Source organism: Vulpes lagopus, chromosome 2 (genome assembly GCF_018345385.1).
Source record: "Vulpes lagopus strain Blue_001 chromosome 2, ASM1834538v1, whole genome shotgun sequence".
Classification (NCBI taxonomy): Eukaryota; Metazoa; Chordata; class Mammalia; order Carnivora; family Canidae; genus Vulpes; species Vulpes lagopus.
In genome coordinates, this window is record NC_054825.1 from 168,691,278 (window position 1) to 168,705,738 (window position 14,461).

Genomic DNA, 14,461 nt, shown 5'->3' on the forward strand with positions numbered 1-14,461 from the left:
AGGCCCAGGGCGTGATCCTGGAGTCCCAGGATCGAGTCCCACATTGGGGTCCTTGCATGGAGCCTGCTTCTCCCTCTCCCTGTGTCCTTGCCTCTCTCTCTCTCTCTGTGTCTCTCATGAATAAATGAATAAAATCTTTAAAAAAAAAGAAAAGGAATTGATACGGTCTTGGTTGGATGGCACGTCTTTAAGGAATGACTTGGTAGTGATGAATAGTTTCTATCACAAGTTCAGAATATGTGAATGTTTCATATGGTAATAGTGGGGTCCAGCTTCTCCAAGGATGGGGTTCACGAGGCAAGTGAACTATCCAAAAGGGCCCATGATGATTCTGTGGTAGAGTCACTCAACCCCTGAGGGGTTACACTATCTGTGGATAGGTTTTCACAAACCACCAGAGGTCACACTACCCAAGGGACATTTTCACCAGGGACTCTCATTCTCAGTGATGTCTCAGACTCCGCCACGAGGCATGCCCACCCATCCATGATTGTACTTCATTGAAACAGTAGGATTGAGTTATCCAACTGGGTCAGGGTGGGACTTATGCCATTAAGAGGCCATTTTACACTGTCGGTACCCTGTATTTGTTGCCTACAGTTCGCAGTCTATACAGTGAGGGGTCCTTACATTATTCATGGGGTATATAGTTCATTCATTCTCCTACTAATTATTACCAGTATTTACTGCATACTTACTTCACATCCCCCTCTTTTTTTTTTTTAAATTTTTATTTATGATAGTCACAGAGAGAGAGAGAGAGAGGCAGAGAGAGGCAGAGACATAGGCAGAGGGAGAAGCAGGCTCCATGCAGGGAGCCTGATGTGGGATTCGATCCCGGGTCTCCAGGATCGCACCCTGGGCCAAAGGCAAGGCGCTAACCCGCTGCGCCACCCAGGGATCCCACATCCCCGATTTCTTAAAACAAGCTGGTCATGTTGGGTCTAATAAAATCCCCATTTTACAGATGAGGAAGTTGAGGCTCAAAGAGGCAAACTCCCTTGCTCTATGTCACAGACAGGAAGTAGCAAAGTTAGGGGTGCAACCTAAGTCTCTCTCTTGTCAGTGGGAGTGTGGGATCACTGAAGCTGTTACAGACCTATAATCTTTGAAACTCAGCATTGTCTTTTTCAGAGGGGGGCAGACAGTGAAGGCGTTAGTAAAGAATAGTGGTGAAGGGTAGTGGTTCCAAATTGGATAGGTTTCCTTTGAATCCTGACTCCCAACACTTCCTGGCTGTAGGACTTTGGCAGGCTGATTTCCCCTCTGAGCCTCACCTTCTTAATCTGTAAATGGGGGTAACAATAGTAACTTCCCTCTTTGGGATTTTGTGAGCATCAAATGACAAGATGCCCCAGACAATGCTTGGCCCAATGCCTGGCACATCATGAGCGCTAGGAATTCGGGAGCTGTTATAATAACAATGATGGCGATTATTATTGCTGGACCACACTGCTCCCAGAGGGTTACAATATCCGTGGGGGAGCTGCACTGTCCGTAGGCAAGGTTACATAATTCCCCAGGGAGGTGATGCTTCCCTCGAGGCCTTGGCCTCCATGGAGGAAGAGGCTAGAGACTTCTGAGGCGATGGTGAGGGACTGCTCTAATGCATCAGGAAGCCCCAAGAAGTAAAGAGTCTGACCCTGCTGGCCTTCCCTCCCAGTGGCTTGTCTTTCCCGGCCCATCTTCTCAATTTCAGTTTCTCTGAGCATCACTCCCCCACCCCCTCCAATATTCCTCTCCTTTGGTACCTCAGAGTCTTCTTTGAAACTCTGTCTCCAGGCTCAGTCTGTGGATATTGCTTCTATTTGCCCTCTACCCTGCTGCCAGCTCCAGCTAGCCATCTGATCAGCACTGATTTCCTGTTTCCTGAAGCCTCAGGCTCCATCCATCCCTCCCCGCTGCGGAGAACAGACTTAACACTGCCCTACGCACTGGCCCTCATCCTTAAGCTTACCTTCCTCTCTCCTGGCGACCCCCCAGTGCCCCTTGGGAGCACATTTGTTCAGACTTTGATCGCCCCCTCGCATCCTGGCTCCACCTCCGGAACCCCCAGCGCCAACGATGGAGGTGGGGGTACCTCCGACGCCAGCGGTGTCCTTAGGACAGCTGCTGCCCGAGGATGGAGTGTGTGTGGGGGGATGCTCCCGAATGCCTTCTCTCTGGTCACTTCCTCACCAGCTGGGATTGGGGCTATCTGGAAGGCCAAGACCCCATCCCCGGAGGAGCAGAGGGCACAGCCGCCTCCCCGTTTCCGATGCTGGGAAATGCTTCCCACCCATTCCATGCCACCCCCGGACAGCTGCCCCCATTCAGGCTTAGGGCTGGGGGGGGGGGCGAGTAGGGTAAGGCCAGGGTGGGAAATGTGGTCTTGATCATCCCCCAAGGTCTTGACCCTGCCCCCCTGCAGTGAAGATCCTGACCCCTCCCGAAAGGTCCAGGCCTTTCAAAAGTTTCTGACCCCCCCCTCCAGTTTCCCCCCTCCCCTCTTACAAGCTCCCAAAAGAAACTCTGGATTTTGCAGTGGGGAGGAGAGGAGGAGGGGCGGCAGGTCGCGAGTGCCGAGGACTTAAGTTATCTGCAGATTTGGAGCCTCAGAAAAGGGTCATGACCCCCAGGACCCCATCCCACCCCCGCCCCCTCCTTCCTTCCTCCCCCGCCGCGCGGCCCCTTTAAGCCCAGAGCCGGCCGGTCCTCAGTGGCTGCGCGCCGGCGAGTGTGTGTGTGAGTGCGCGGGGAGGGGGCGGGCGCAGTGTCTCCATGGCGACGCGGCGGTGACGTCGCCGGCCGGGGGGCGTGGGCGTCCCGGCCCCGGAGTGCGATATTAACCCGGGAGGCGGCGGCGGGGAGGGGAGAGGCTCTGAGAGGCGAGGCCGGGTGAAGCGCCGAGGGCGGCCCGACGGGCGCGGGACGGGACGGGGCAGCGCGGGCGCCGGGAGCTGCGGCCCGGAGTCGGGGCGCCTCGCCCCGGGCCCCCCAGCATGAAGACCCCGGCGGACACAGGTGGGGGCGGGGGCAGCACGTGTGGGGGAGACTTGTTGCCCCGGGAAACCAGGCGTAGAAACTTTGGGGGGGGCTGAAGGGTTTCGGGGTAGCCCGAGGGATCCCCAGTTCCGGGGGACCCCCGAGCACTCGAGACCTGTTGCTTCTCGTGGCGCAAGCGAGGGGTGCTGCATGGGACCCCCAATTTCTGGGTCTGGGCGGAGTGGTGTGGGTGCCGCGAGTCCTGGTCTTCTCCCTGCTGGACCCCGAAAGCTGGGTTCTCCCCCACTCCTGGGATCACGGGGGTGGCGGGGTCCCTCCCCGCCGCTCTGTCACGTTGCACTCTGGGGGCCGGGACGTGTGCGGGGCGTGTGGGGGGGGGGCTGTCCACGGGGCCCGCTATTCCCGGTTCCGCGCTGCGTGGTCCGGCCCATGACCTTCACCGCGGCGCTTGCCCCGCACCGGCTTAGGGGGGTATACGGGATGGCTTCTAGGAGGAAGGCGTGATTGGGGAGCCCGAGACTCGGGGTCCGGGCTGCGCCGCCCCTCCCCCGCCCGTCTCCGCCGGCTCCTCGCTCCCCCGCCCGCGCCGAGTCGCAAAGTTCCAAAGCGCAGCCCGAACGTTCGAAAAAGGAACTTTTTGTTTCCGACCTTAGAACGCGCGGCTTTAAGGTGGCTCCGGGGAGACCTGGGTACCCTCCTCCCGCGCCGCCGGGGCCTCGGGGTTGAGAAGGGTGGGGAAGGTGGGGGGGACGCGGAGGCTCCCCCTTCGCCCCCCCTCCCTCATCCAGCGCTTCTCTTTCAACCGGCCGTCTTTTCCCTCCGCCCCCCTCTTCCCCGCCAACTTGCTCCTCCTTAAGGGGCCAAGGTTCCCCTCCCCCCCCGTCCGTCGGCGGGCGGGGGGCAGCGGGATTAACCCCCCTCCCACTCGGACTTTCCCCCCTCCCCTCCCCCGCCGCCCCCGGGCTCGCGCGGGCTGGACTTTGCGCCCGAGCGCGCTGGGGGGAGGGGTCCCAGCCGCCCCCTGCCCGTCTACCCCGTCGGAATCCGGCCCGGGGCGGGGACGGGGGAGGGGGAAGGGGGCCGGGCGCCGCTGTTCAAACTTGTTTCCTTCCCCCGGCGGCGGCCGCGGCTCGGGCTCCTGTGTGCGGGTGTGTGCCCCGACCGGCCCACCCACCCCGCCCCCCCGCTCGGCGGGTGGGGGCGGCTCTTAAAGGGCTCCGAGCCGGGCTCCGGCGCCTGGGGACTGGGGCCGAGGAGGGGGGCAGGGGGGTGGGGCAGGGGTGCAGAGTGCTGTAGGGTCAGTCACGTGCGTCCCACATACTCTCTGGCTCCCACAGGCTCCGGGGCCGCTGGGCCTTGGGGGCAGCAGGAGCCTCCCCTCGCCTGAGGAGGGGGCCTAGGCGCCCAGACAACCCCGCCTCGTCTTCCCTCCCTGCTGCGGGCCTTCTCCTGGTGGGACCGGCTGGGCCGCTCCCCTACCCCTGTCTTGGGGCCGAGCCGCGCGTGTGGATTCTCCGGTTGGGGGAAGGGGCGGGGGCCTGGAATGGCTTCCCGATCGGTCCATCGGCGCGTCTGTCCGTCTGCACGCCCCTCATCCGATCCTCCATCCCGGCCCCTCTAGTCTCTGCCGCGGCTGTTTCCCACTTCCTGTTTTCTTCCCGGCTCTGGCGCCACCGAGGGCTGCCTGTAGTGGGGGAGGTGGTAGGGCCCCCCAGGAGGTCGGCGTGTTCTTCCTCTATCACCACCCCTCCCTTCCGACCCCCATGGTCCCTTTAAAAAAAGTTTGGCCAGTCCTGTGAATTTGGGGGGTGCCCAGGAGTTCTGTTCCCCACCCCTGGTTTCCAGTCCGTCTGGGAGAATCCCTACCCCGCCTCTGTGGGACCCAGGTGTGCCTTCTGGGGCCCTGCCATCCCAACCCTTCCTGTCTTGTCTGCTGCCACCTCTTCACCCTGTCTCAGAATGTCCTGAGCACCTCTCTCAGTGTCAACTGCTTGCTGTCTGTTTCGCTGCCACCCCCATGCTCCGGGGGTCCTGCTCCCCCAAGCTTTCTTGGCGCAGGCCCGGTGGTTCCCTGTTGAAGCACGTGGACCCATACACAACACACACTCACACATGCTCCCCTTGCCCGTGCCTGGCTCCTGGCTCCAAGGCCTGGGGAACAGAGCCCCATTGAGACACCCTGACGTCACCCCCGCTCTTCTTCTCCCCCCAAAGCCAGGAACAGGCCCTCATGTATGCCATGTCCGATGAGGAAAGCCGGGTAGGGGTGGACCTGGGAGTGGGGAGGGTCTCTAACTGGAGTGGGATCCAGGGTCCTAGCCCCTGAGGGAGGCTTGCTCAGGGAGGGGGGGGTTAACGAGGCGGCCTGGGACGGCCCCCAGAATGCAGCTTGAGGCCTTCCCAGAGCCCCCCACCTCCCTTCCGAGTTCCCTTTGTGTTGCATGTAGTCTCTCTCACTCCTTCTCTTCTGCAAAGTTTATTTTTAGCCTCCTGCTCCCCCGCTCCCAGGACTGTCGCTGCACACACGTTGCCTGGTTACCGGGACAAGGAGGCTGGGGCGGGTGGGCTGGGAAGGGTGGCTTTAATTTTGGGGGGGAGGATGGAAGTCAGTATACTCCCCCAACTCCAGACTGATGTCTCAGGGGCTTCACAACCCCCACCGCCAACACCACACACACTCCTGGGTCTGTGAGCCAGATTGGAGCTTAGGTGGGAGAAGCACAGAGCTTGGTGCCCTGAGTTGGGGGGGGTAGGAGCTTTTTTTGTAGGACTCAGAGGGTACATGGAGCTAGTCATTTGGTAACTTTGGCTCCTAAGGGCCTTCGGGCCCTGAGGATGACCCTGGGACCTGGAATCTCCAGTGGGGTGAGGATAATGGGGATGAACACCTGGATTCCCGAGAGAGGGATGGGGCTATGGATGCTGGGATCTATGGAAGGCATTGTCAGGGGCTGTCACTTCTGAATGGAGCAGGGGCTGCTGGTGTAGGACTCTGGGTCTGTAACCAGCTGGAGGTCGTATCCTTGGAGCCCTGAGGCGCTGGTTTGAGGCTGGGATTTCTGAATGGGGCTGGGACTATGTGGGGAATGCTGGCCATTCCATCCTACCCAAGGCTGGGGCTCAGGAAGCTGGGTCACTGTAGGGGATAGAGTCAGCTTTGGATTTAGAAGGGGTAGTGCCTGTGGGAGTAGGAAGTGCTGAATCCCTGTGTCCCCAGGGGAAGTATCCTCTGTTGGGAGTCCAGGCTGCGGTGGAGTCTTTGAGGGAGGCTCAGCATTGCCTCAGGCCTGGTTGGTACCTGCTTCAGTTGGGGCTTCAGGCAGGCCAGAGGCTCACTCCAGCAGCCTGACTGGGACTTGGGACCCCGCCCATCCTTTGCTGTCCACCTTGGCCTTCTCCCTCTGGTGGCATCAGGGCCCCTACCCTGCCTCCCCCTCCTTCTCTTCCTCCCCTTCCCTCCTCCCACCCCTCCATTACCGGCTGCCTAGTGCTGAATTATTGATGGCCCCTGATTACCCGGGGGTTTGGGAAATGACAACCGCAGCCCCCCCACTGTCCCCCCCCCCCCAGGCTGCCCACCCCCTCCAGGGACCAGCCAGCCCACCACCAACCTCTACCCAAGGTTAATGCTGGGGGCGGGTAGGCAGGTGGGCAGGGAAGAAGCTTGAGGATGAGAAGGCGGAAGGGGGAACAGGCTGCAGCATTGCCTGCTCAGTCTCCAGGCCTGGGCTGGGGCGTTCCAGCCAGGTTGTGTCCATGCGCCTGGGTCCGGGGAGGGCAGTCAGCACAGAGGGTCTAGGGCTTGTTGGGGGGGGGCTCTCTCAGACAGTCTGGGTTTCACTCTCCAGGGAAGACAGAAGCCTCTGTGTGTGCAAGCGCTGACCTCATCGTCAACCAACCACCCCACCCCTCCTGGTCCTTTTAAGAAAAAAAAAAAAATCTTCGGGTCCTGGGGTGGGAGTCGGGCTCTGGTAGGTTTTGGGAGGGGAGACAGTGTTATGTTCCCAGAAGGGGACTGGAGCTGTGGGGTGAGTTGGGGGAGGGGTATAACTGGCCCTGAATGGGAATTGGGGGGGTCAGGGGGGATCGCCCCAACCCGGCTGGCCACGTGTGCCCCTTCCTGCCCCTCCCCCACTGGCAGCCCTGCCCGCCGGCCTGGCTTGGTGCCTGGCCCCCTGGCACTGGCCCCGGGACCCGCCGCCGACGGTTTCCTGTTTCTCCCGTGTCGCTGGAGCAGGCTCCAGCTTCCCTCCCCCCCCCCAGCTCCCGTCTAGCCCCCTCACACACAGACACACACTGTCTCTCTCTAACTCAGGTCCTGACTTGGCAGAGGGGAGACGGATTTCCCCACGTGGAGGGCGGGGTAGGAGGGTGGACCCTGGGAGGGGACCTGAAGCCTTGGACTTGGCATCCTGACCCGGGGCCACTCCCCTGCCTCCTGTCCCCAGGGTTTGCCTTCCCGGATTGGGCCTACAAGCCGGAGTCGTCCCCTGGCTCGAGGCAGATCCAGCTGTGGCACTTTATCCTGGAGCTGCTGCGGAAGGAGGAGTACCAGGGTGTCATCGCCTGGCAGGGGGACTACGGGGAATTCGTCATCAAGGACCCTGACGAAGTGGCTCGGCTCTGGGGTGTCCGCAAGTGCAAGCCCCAGATGAATTATGACAAGCTGAGCCGGGCCCTGCGGTGAGGAGGGGCAGAAGCCCCTGGGCAGAGTGGATGGCCCCCACTGGCTGGGGAGCCCCCACTGGCTGGGGAGCCTATAACCCACGGGAATAGGCTTCGGGTTTGATCCTTTGCCAGCTCAGAGCTGTGCGACCACGGGCAAGTCCTAATCCTCCTTGGAGCGCTTCTGTCACATAGAAGTGTCCTGAGAAGAGACTACAGTCTGGGTGTGGCCTCTAGTCTTGGCCCCAGACCTGAGGGGAGAGCTGTTTCCATTCTCCTGGGTCCTTGGCTTCTCGCGTGTGACCCAGGTTTCTTGGTCCTTCTTGGTGAGCGACACCTGACTTGCGTTGAGTAAGGGTCTAGACTGGGGTCCCTGTGTGACTGATGGTCCAATGCATTTCTACGCCCACAGCTATTATTACAACAAACGCATTCTGCACAAGACCAAGGGGAAACGGTTCACCTACAAGTTCAACTTCAACAAACTGGTGCTGGTTAATTACCCTTTCATCGATGTGGGGTTGGCTGGTGAGTAGTTGGGCTGGGGGGCTTGGCCTCAGAGGGAGGAGAGGATGGGCCTGTGTCCAGGCTGGACCGTGGACCTTGACGCCACGTCTCCCCTCTCCTGCAGGGGGCGCAGTGCCCCAGAGTGCCCCTCCAGTGCCATCGGGTGGCAGCCACTTCCGCTTCCCTCCCTCAACGCCCTCCGAGGTGCTGTCCCCCACCGAGGACCCCCGCTCCCCACCTGCCTGCTCTTCATCCTCTTCTTCCCTCTTCTCGGCTGTGGTGGCCCGACGCCTGGGCCGAGGCTCAGTCAGTGACTGCAGCGATGGCACATCGGAGCTGGAAGAGCCACTGGGAGAGGACCCCCGGGCCCGACCGCCAGGGCCTCCGGAGCTGGGTGCCTTCCGCGGGCCCCCGCTGGCACGCCTGCCCCATGACCCCGGCGTCTTCCGTGTCTACCCCCGGCCCCGGGGTGGCCCTGAGCCCCTCAGCCCCTTCCCTGTGTCGCCTCTGGCTGGGCCTGGCTCCCTGCTCCCCCCTCAGCTCTCCCCGGCTCTGCCCATGACACCCACTCACCTGGCCTACACTCCCTCCCCGACGCTGAGCCCCATGTACCCCAGTGGTGGCGGTGGCCCCAGCGGCTCAGGGGGAGGCTCCCACTTCTCCTTCAGCCCGGAGGACATGAAACGGTACCTGCAGGCCCACACCCAAAGCGTCTACAACTACCACCTCAGTCCCCGCGCCTTCCTGCACTACCCTGGGCTGGTGGTGCCCCAGCCACAGCGCCCTGACAAGTGTCCGCTGCCGCCCATGGCACCGGAGACCCCACCAGTCCCCTCCTCGGCCTCGTCCTCCTCTTCCTCCTCTTCCTCCCCATTCAAGTTTAAGCTCCAGCCGCCCCCGCTGGGACGCCGGCAGCGGGCAGCCGGGGAGAAGGCCCCGGCGGGTGCTGACAAGAGCAGTGGCATCAGCATTGGCGGTGGCAGCAGCGCGGGCGGGCTGGCTGAGGGTGCGGGGGCCCTGGCCCCGCCACCGCCGCCACCGCCACAGATCAAGGTGGAGCCTATCTCGGAAGGCGAGTCGGAGGAAGTGGAGGTGACGGACATCAGCGATGAGGATGAGGAAGATGGGGAGGTGTTCAAGACCCCCCGTGCCCCTCCCGCGCCCCCCAAGCCCGAGCCCGGCGAGGCTCCCGGGGCGGCGCAGTGCATGCCTCTCAAGCTGCGCTTCAAGCGGCGCTGGAGTGAAGACTGTCGCCTGGAGGGGGGTGGGGGCCCCGCTGGGGGCCCAGAGGATGAGGGTGAGGACAAGAAGGTGCGCGGGGAGGGGCCCGGGGAGGCCGGGGGACCCCTCACCCCGAGGCGAGTGAGCTCTGACCTCCAGCACGCTACAGCCCAGCTCTCCCTGGAGCATCGAGATTCCTGAGAGCTGTGGGCAGGGGGTCCCCCTGGTCCCCCCCCACCTCCCATGCTTCTTTTGCTGCCTTAACCACCCCCCCACCCCCAGCCCTGGAGGTGAGGACAGCTCTCTGGTGTCTTCCCGGCCTCCTCCCCTTTCCTGCCCCACGTTTTGTATAAAACTTTTAATTTTTTTTTTTTTTTAATGGTGAGGGTGGGTGGGTGCCCAGGGCTGGGGGCTTTCCCCTATCTGTGGGTTTCTAAGCTCCAGGCAAAGTGGTGGTGGGGAGGGTAGGGAGGGGGGGGAAGTTGAGGGGGCCACCTCCATTCTGGGGAATTTATATTTGAACTGAGGCTCTGGCCTCCATGCCCAGGAACGTTTTTTATTACAATCGCTTAGGAAGTAAAAGCCTTGTCTCCCTCCCTGTTCTCTGCCTCCTGTCCCTGTCCCAATCCCTCTCCGTTCCCGGCCATCCTCAGCCCCATCCTGCCTTCCCTGCCCCTCCAGGGGCCCTGAGTGCCTGGGTTTCTCATACCCCACAGGGTTGCAGCAGGAGAGGGAGGGACATTTTCTGATGAACCAAAAATTCCATGGTGGGGGGTGGGGGGGCAGAGGAGGGGGAGGGGTGCCGCCCAGAGGCCACAAATCTCTACAAGTGCCTGCTATCCCTCTCCCACTCCCTACCCCAGCACTGGTCCAACCCCTTCACCCCCAGCTGCTCCTAGGACTAAGCCCATAGGCAGGCGGGTGGGGGGGTGACAAGGGGGTGCCCTGAAACCAAACTGGAAGCCCCCTCTGCCTCCTAGCTGGGGCCCCTGGGGTGGGGGTCTTTGGTCAAGCCTTATTCTGTATTGGGGATGGAGGGTGGGGGGGGAGGGAAGTTGGGGGGCTGCTGGAGAATGTATTCAAAACAATAAAACTTTGGACCTTTGGATGTGGTGATCTGTCCTGGGTGCTAGGCATAACCACCACAAGGTCACAGCCTCTGTTTGGTTCTGAAAGACGGGCCTAGACTGTCCCTCCAGAAGATCTATGGCCAGAGGGTCTAACCCCATCTTAATGGGTCAAATCCAAGCCTGGGGAATATCTGACCCCAGAGCCACATAACCCCAGGGCCTGATGATAAAGGTCTCAGGCACCCTTTGGCCCTCAGACAGCTCCCCTATTCTGTGGGGGATCCCCTGGTCCTTGGAAGCACTTGAGATTCCACAACATTATCGCCCTTTGCTCTTCTGATCACCTGAACTGCCTTTCCTTTCTAGTTCTCTGTACTCCTGTCCTTGTCCCCACAGCTGGGAGTAAGACTTTGGCAGCAGGCCTGCAGTGTCTCTTCAAATGTAGACTTTGCACGGTTCCTTAGTGGTCTGTCAAACCAAGGAAACATGCTCTGCCAGCAAGTGGAGAAGGGACAGGCTTTAAAAATTTTTTTTTTTAAGATTTTATTTATTCATGAGGCATAGGCAGAGGGAGTAGCAGGCTTCTTGCGGGGAGCCTGACAAGGCACTTGATCCTGGGACCCCGGGATTATGCCCTGACCGAAGGCAGATGCTCAACCACTAAGCCACCTAGGTGTCCCAAGAGAAGGGACAGGCTTAATCATAGTTGGTACTGATCGACTTGCTGATACCTAGTTAGCTGCAGTGCTTTATCTCCCACATCCAGTGAGGTAAGGGCAAGGCTCAGTTAAATGACTTGCCTAAGGCCCTAAGGCCAGCCAGGACTTAAAATGAGGTCTGTTTCTGGAGCCCATGTTCTTTTGACGACTCCTTTTTCTCCTAAGGCCAGGATGGTTGGATCTAGACAAAGGTCTCAAGATCATAGGATCTGAAAGGTGAGCTTATAAAGCTAGAAGCTCAGGTTGGAGAACTTGCTCTGGGATGAAAAAGGAGGAATTCTGGCCAGAAAGGTCCTTAGGGGCAGTCCAACCCCTTCAGTGCAGGTGAGGCACAGGAGGCCCAGAGAGAGGAAGGAGTTTCCCTAAGGCCACACAGCTAAGAAATGGAGTGGGAATTGAGGACTCAGGCCTGCTGGACTGGCTTCACGGAGAAACTCCACCCTGCGCCACTCTGAGGGGGAAGGAGCTGGCAGTTCCTATCTGCTCAGGCTTCACCCTCATTTCCTGCCAGCCCAGGGTGGGTGGTCCCAGATGATGTCGATTGGCAATGAAGAGAGGATCCAGGGCTGGGGTACTGGCAGGAAACCGAGGCTCCCTTGGCAGCCTGCGGGCAACTGCTCCCTCTCCTGGGTGATGTAAGTCACTCCCTGGGGTGGGGGCCACTGGGCTATTTCTGGAAGTTGGGATGAGGCATGTCTCCTGGCAACATAGATGCAACTGAGTTGGTGGTGGTGGTGGTGGTGTGATGAAGAAAGGGGGATGTTATCACTGGGAGGAGGGGGGCGGACCCAGACTCGTAATCTCAGCCCGATTCCAGTGCCTGCAGAGCATCTCTAACCAGGTCTAATATGGATTAAAGAGTGTTCAGCTCCAGAACTGCTCTTCAGGTCAGACCACGGCAAAGCCAGACCTGTTGCCTCCAATTCTGACCCTGAGGAATGTCACAGGTGGCATCTGGTCTTGAAAACACCAGCGGCTCCTCTAATCTTTAATGACCCACCTAAATCTATTCAGTTTCTGCAAGACCACACCCTTGCTCCCTTCTATATCCCAGGATCTCTGATTCCAAATAGAAAGCCCTTTATAGGTCTCACAATACTTCATCAGTTCATCCTTTCAGAGACTCTCTTCTTGCCTGTAACCCGCAGCACCATCACACCCCCTCGCCCCCTCCCAGGCCCCTGAAGCTCCTTCCTGGTGCTTGCCCCTTGGGGTCCCTGAGAGAACCCCTCAGTCAGCGGTGGTTTCTTGGTATCCTACAGATCTTGAAGACATTCCAAATCCCCTGTGACTTCTCCACTGGTTCCCAGTAATGCCCCTTCACCTCTCCATGGACTCCCCTGAGCACCTCAAGACACCCACGGGCCCCTCATAGACACTTAAGAGTCTGCCCTAGTATCACTCAACAAACGTTCTCACCCCTGCAAACAATCTGGTAAGGTTCCCTCAGGTGGTCGCCCTCAAACTCTCACGGACCCCAATCCCCTCGTGGCGGTTGTCCACGCGCCGTCCACTGCGCGTGTCCCATGAGCTCCGGCCGTTAAGTAACCGCTGCCATCCCGCACTTCTCCGCTGCCCTTTGGGGCCTTGGTGGTCCAGTGTAGGACTTACCCAGGCTCGGGACTGACTCAGATTTTTGCTTTTCATCTCTGAGCTGCCGTCAGAGGGCAGCAGCCACCACTTGACTGAAAAACTACCACTCCCAGAAGGCCCCGCTCTGGACTGTTCCTTAATGCAGCCGCGTTCATTGAAAAGGTAGCGGAAGTATGTCCGCGCTTTGCCTTCTGGTTAATGTAGTCCCAGAAGGCTTTCGCGAGACTGCGGGGGGCCCTAAGGCTTTGTGGGTCCGCTGCGAATTGCAGTCAGACCTAGTGAACGAGACTTCAGGCTTCAGAAAGGACAAGACAGTATGAACATAGACTCAGATGAAAGTGAACGTCTAGAGACTCCATTTCCCATTATTCTAGGGGATAGGAGGGGCCGAGGATGATTTCATTCTAGTTCCAAATATTTCCGGCACACACACACAGACACACACACACGCTCCCTCGCACGAACTTCATTTCCCAGGGTCCTTTGAAATTAGTCTTTCCGGTTATTAATCGATAAATAGGGCGACCTAGTCCGTGCACAAAACCCGAGGCTACTCTTAACAGCCGGCTTCCTTGTTTTGGTCCCTCCTGGATCCTGTAAACTTAGAAGGCGGGAGTACGCAAAAGGCTGAAAGGAGATGCAAAACGGAAATTTTTTCACCTGCTTTAATGGTCGTCTCAGCCTCTTGGTGCAACCCACGTCGGTAGAAAAAGCTAGAAGACTATTGTTCTGAGAGACCACCGGGAACCTGGTTCCCCAAATTGTTTCAGGGCGGGTTTTTCCTTCCTGATTTGTGGAAACTTGGAATTTGGAATGTTTGGGCTCCATTTTCCCGCAGCCCCTGACCAACTTCAGCTTTTTCTTGGGGTCTGAGGAGGGTAAGGAGGCGTTGAACACTGCAATCTTCCCAGGGGATTGACGTCTTCCACATTTGGCTCACGCTTTCCCAAACGTACCGATTGGACTACACTTCCCAGCGAGCCTCTGCAGTCTCGTCTCATAAAGGGTTAGGATCCGGTCTGGACTATTACCCAGCATTCTTCGGGCTCCAGGTAGATCCCTCCCCCTCAGTCAAATGAGTCTGCCTTGAACTCCATTTCCCAGAAGACACAAAGGCTCACTGTGGCAACTACTCCGAAGCGTTGGTGTCGACTACATTTCCCGGCAGGAACTGCGGCCCACCATAAGAGGGCAGAGGAACGCCGTATCTACCTATTCTATTTCCTAGCCTATCTCCGTAATAGCAGTGTCCACTTGGGGCTTGGGGAGCACATGGGACTCCATTTCCCGGCGTACTTTGGCAGTCGCGGTACACCTGCAATGCGGTGAGGGCGTGGCGACGACTCCATTTCCCGGCTTGCTTCACGGCCTGATATCTGCGGATGCACCGGCGCCGACTCAATTTCCCACAGTGCACCTGGCGCTGACCGGCATACACAACCAATAAACTAAATGAGCGTCTGGACTCCGTTTCCCGGCGTGCATCAGGCCTACAAAGCTCTCCGAAAAGAGTGGCTCCAACTGCATTTCTGAAGCACATCTAGCGCTCGCAGTTGCTGCAGTGGAGCGAGTGTGTGACTCTGACTCCACTTCTCAAAGTACTTCAGGGTCCGCCGTCTACACAGTCGGCTGACTTATTGCCTAAGACTCTATTTCCTGACGAGCAGCGCGACCCGTCATCCCCCGCGGTCAGCTCTGAAG

The 14,461-nt window shown here is 59.3% G+C and overlaps 1 protein-coding gene across 1 annotated transcript; it reads left to right on the forward strand.

Moving 5' to 3' along the window:
- Nucleotides 1-2,838: 2,838 nt before the first annotated feature.
- Nucleotides 2,839-10,482, forward strand: ERF (ETS2 repressor factor). The gene is made up of 4 exons (XM_041745647.1): nucleotides 2,839-3,003; nucleotides 7,434-7,668; nucleotides 8,063-8,178; nucleotides 8,282-10,482. Exons 1-4 carry the CDS (start codon nucleotides 2,982-2,984, stop codon nucleotides 9,577-9,579), a joined length of 1,671 nt encoding a protein of 556 aa, XP_041601581.1. The 5' UTR covers nucleotides 2,839-2,981; the 3' UTR covers nucleotides 9,580-10,482.
- The last annotated feature ends 3,979 nt before the right edge of the window (nucleotides 10,483-14,461 follow it).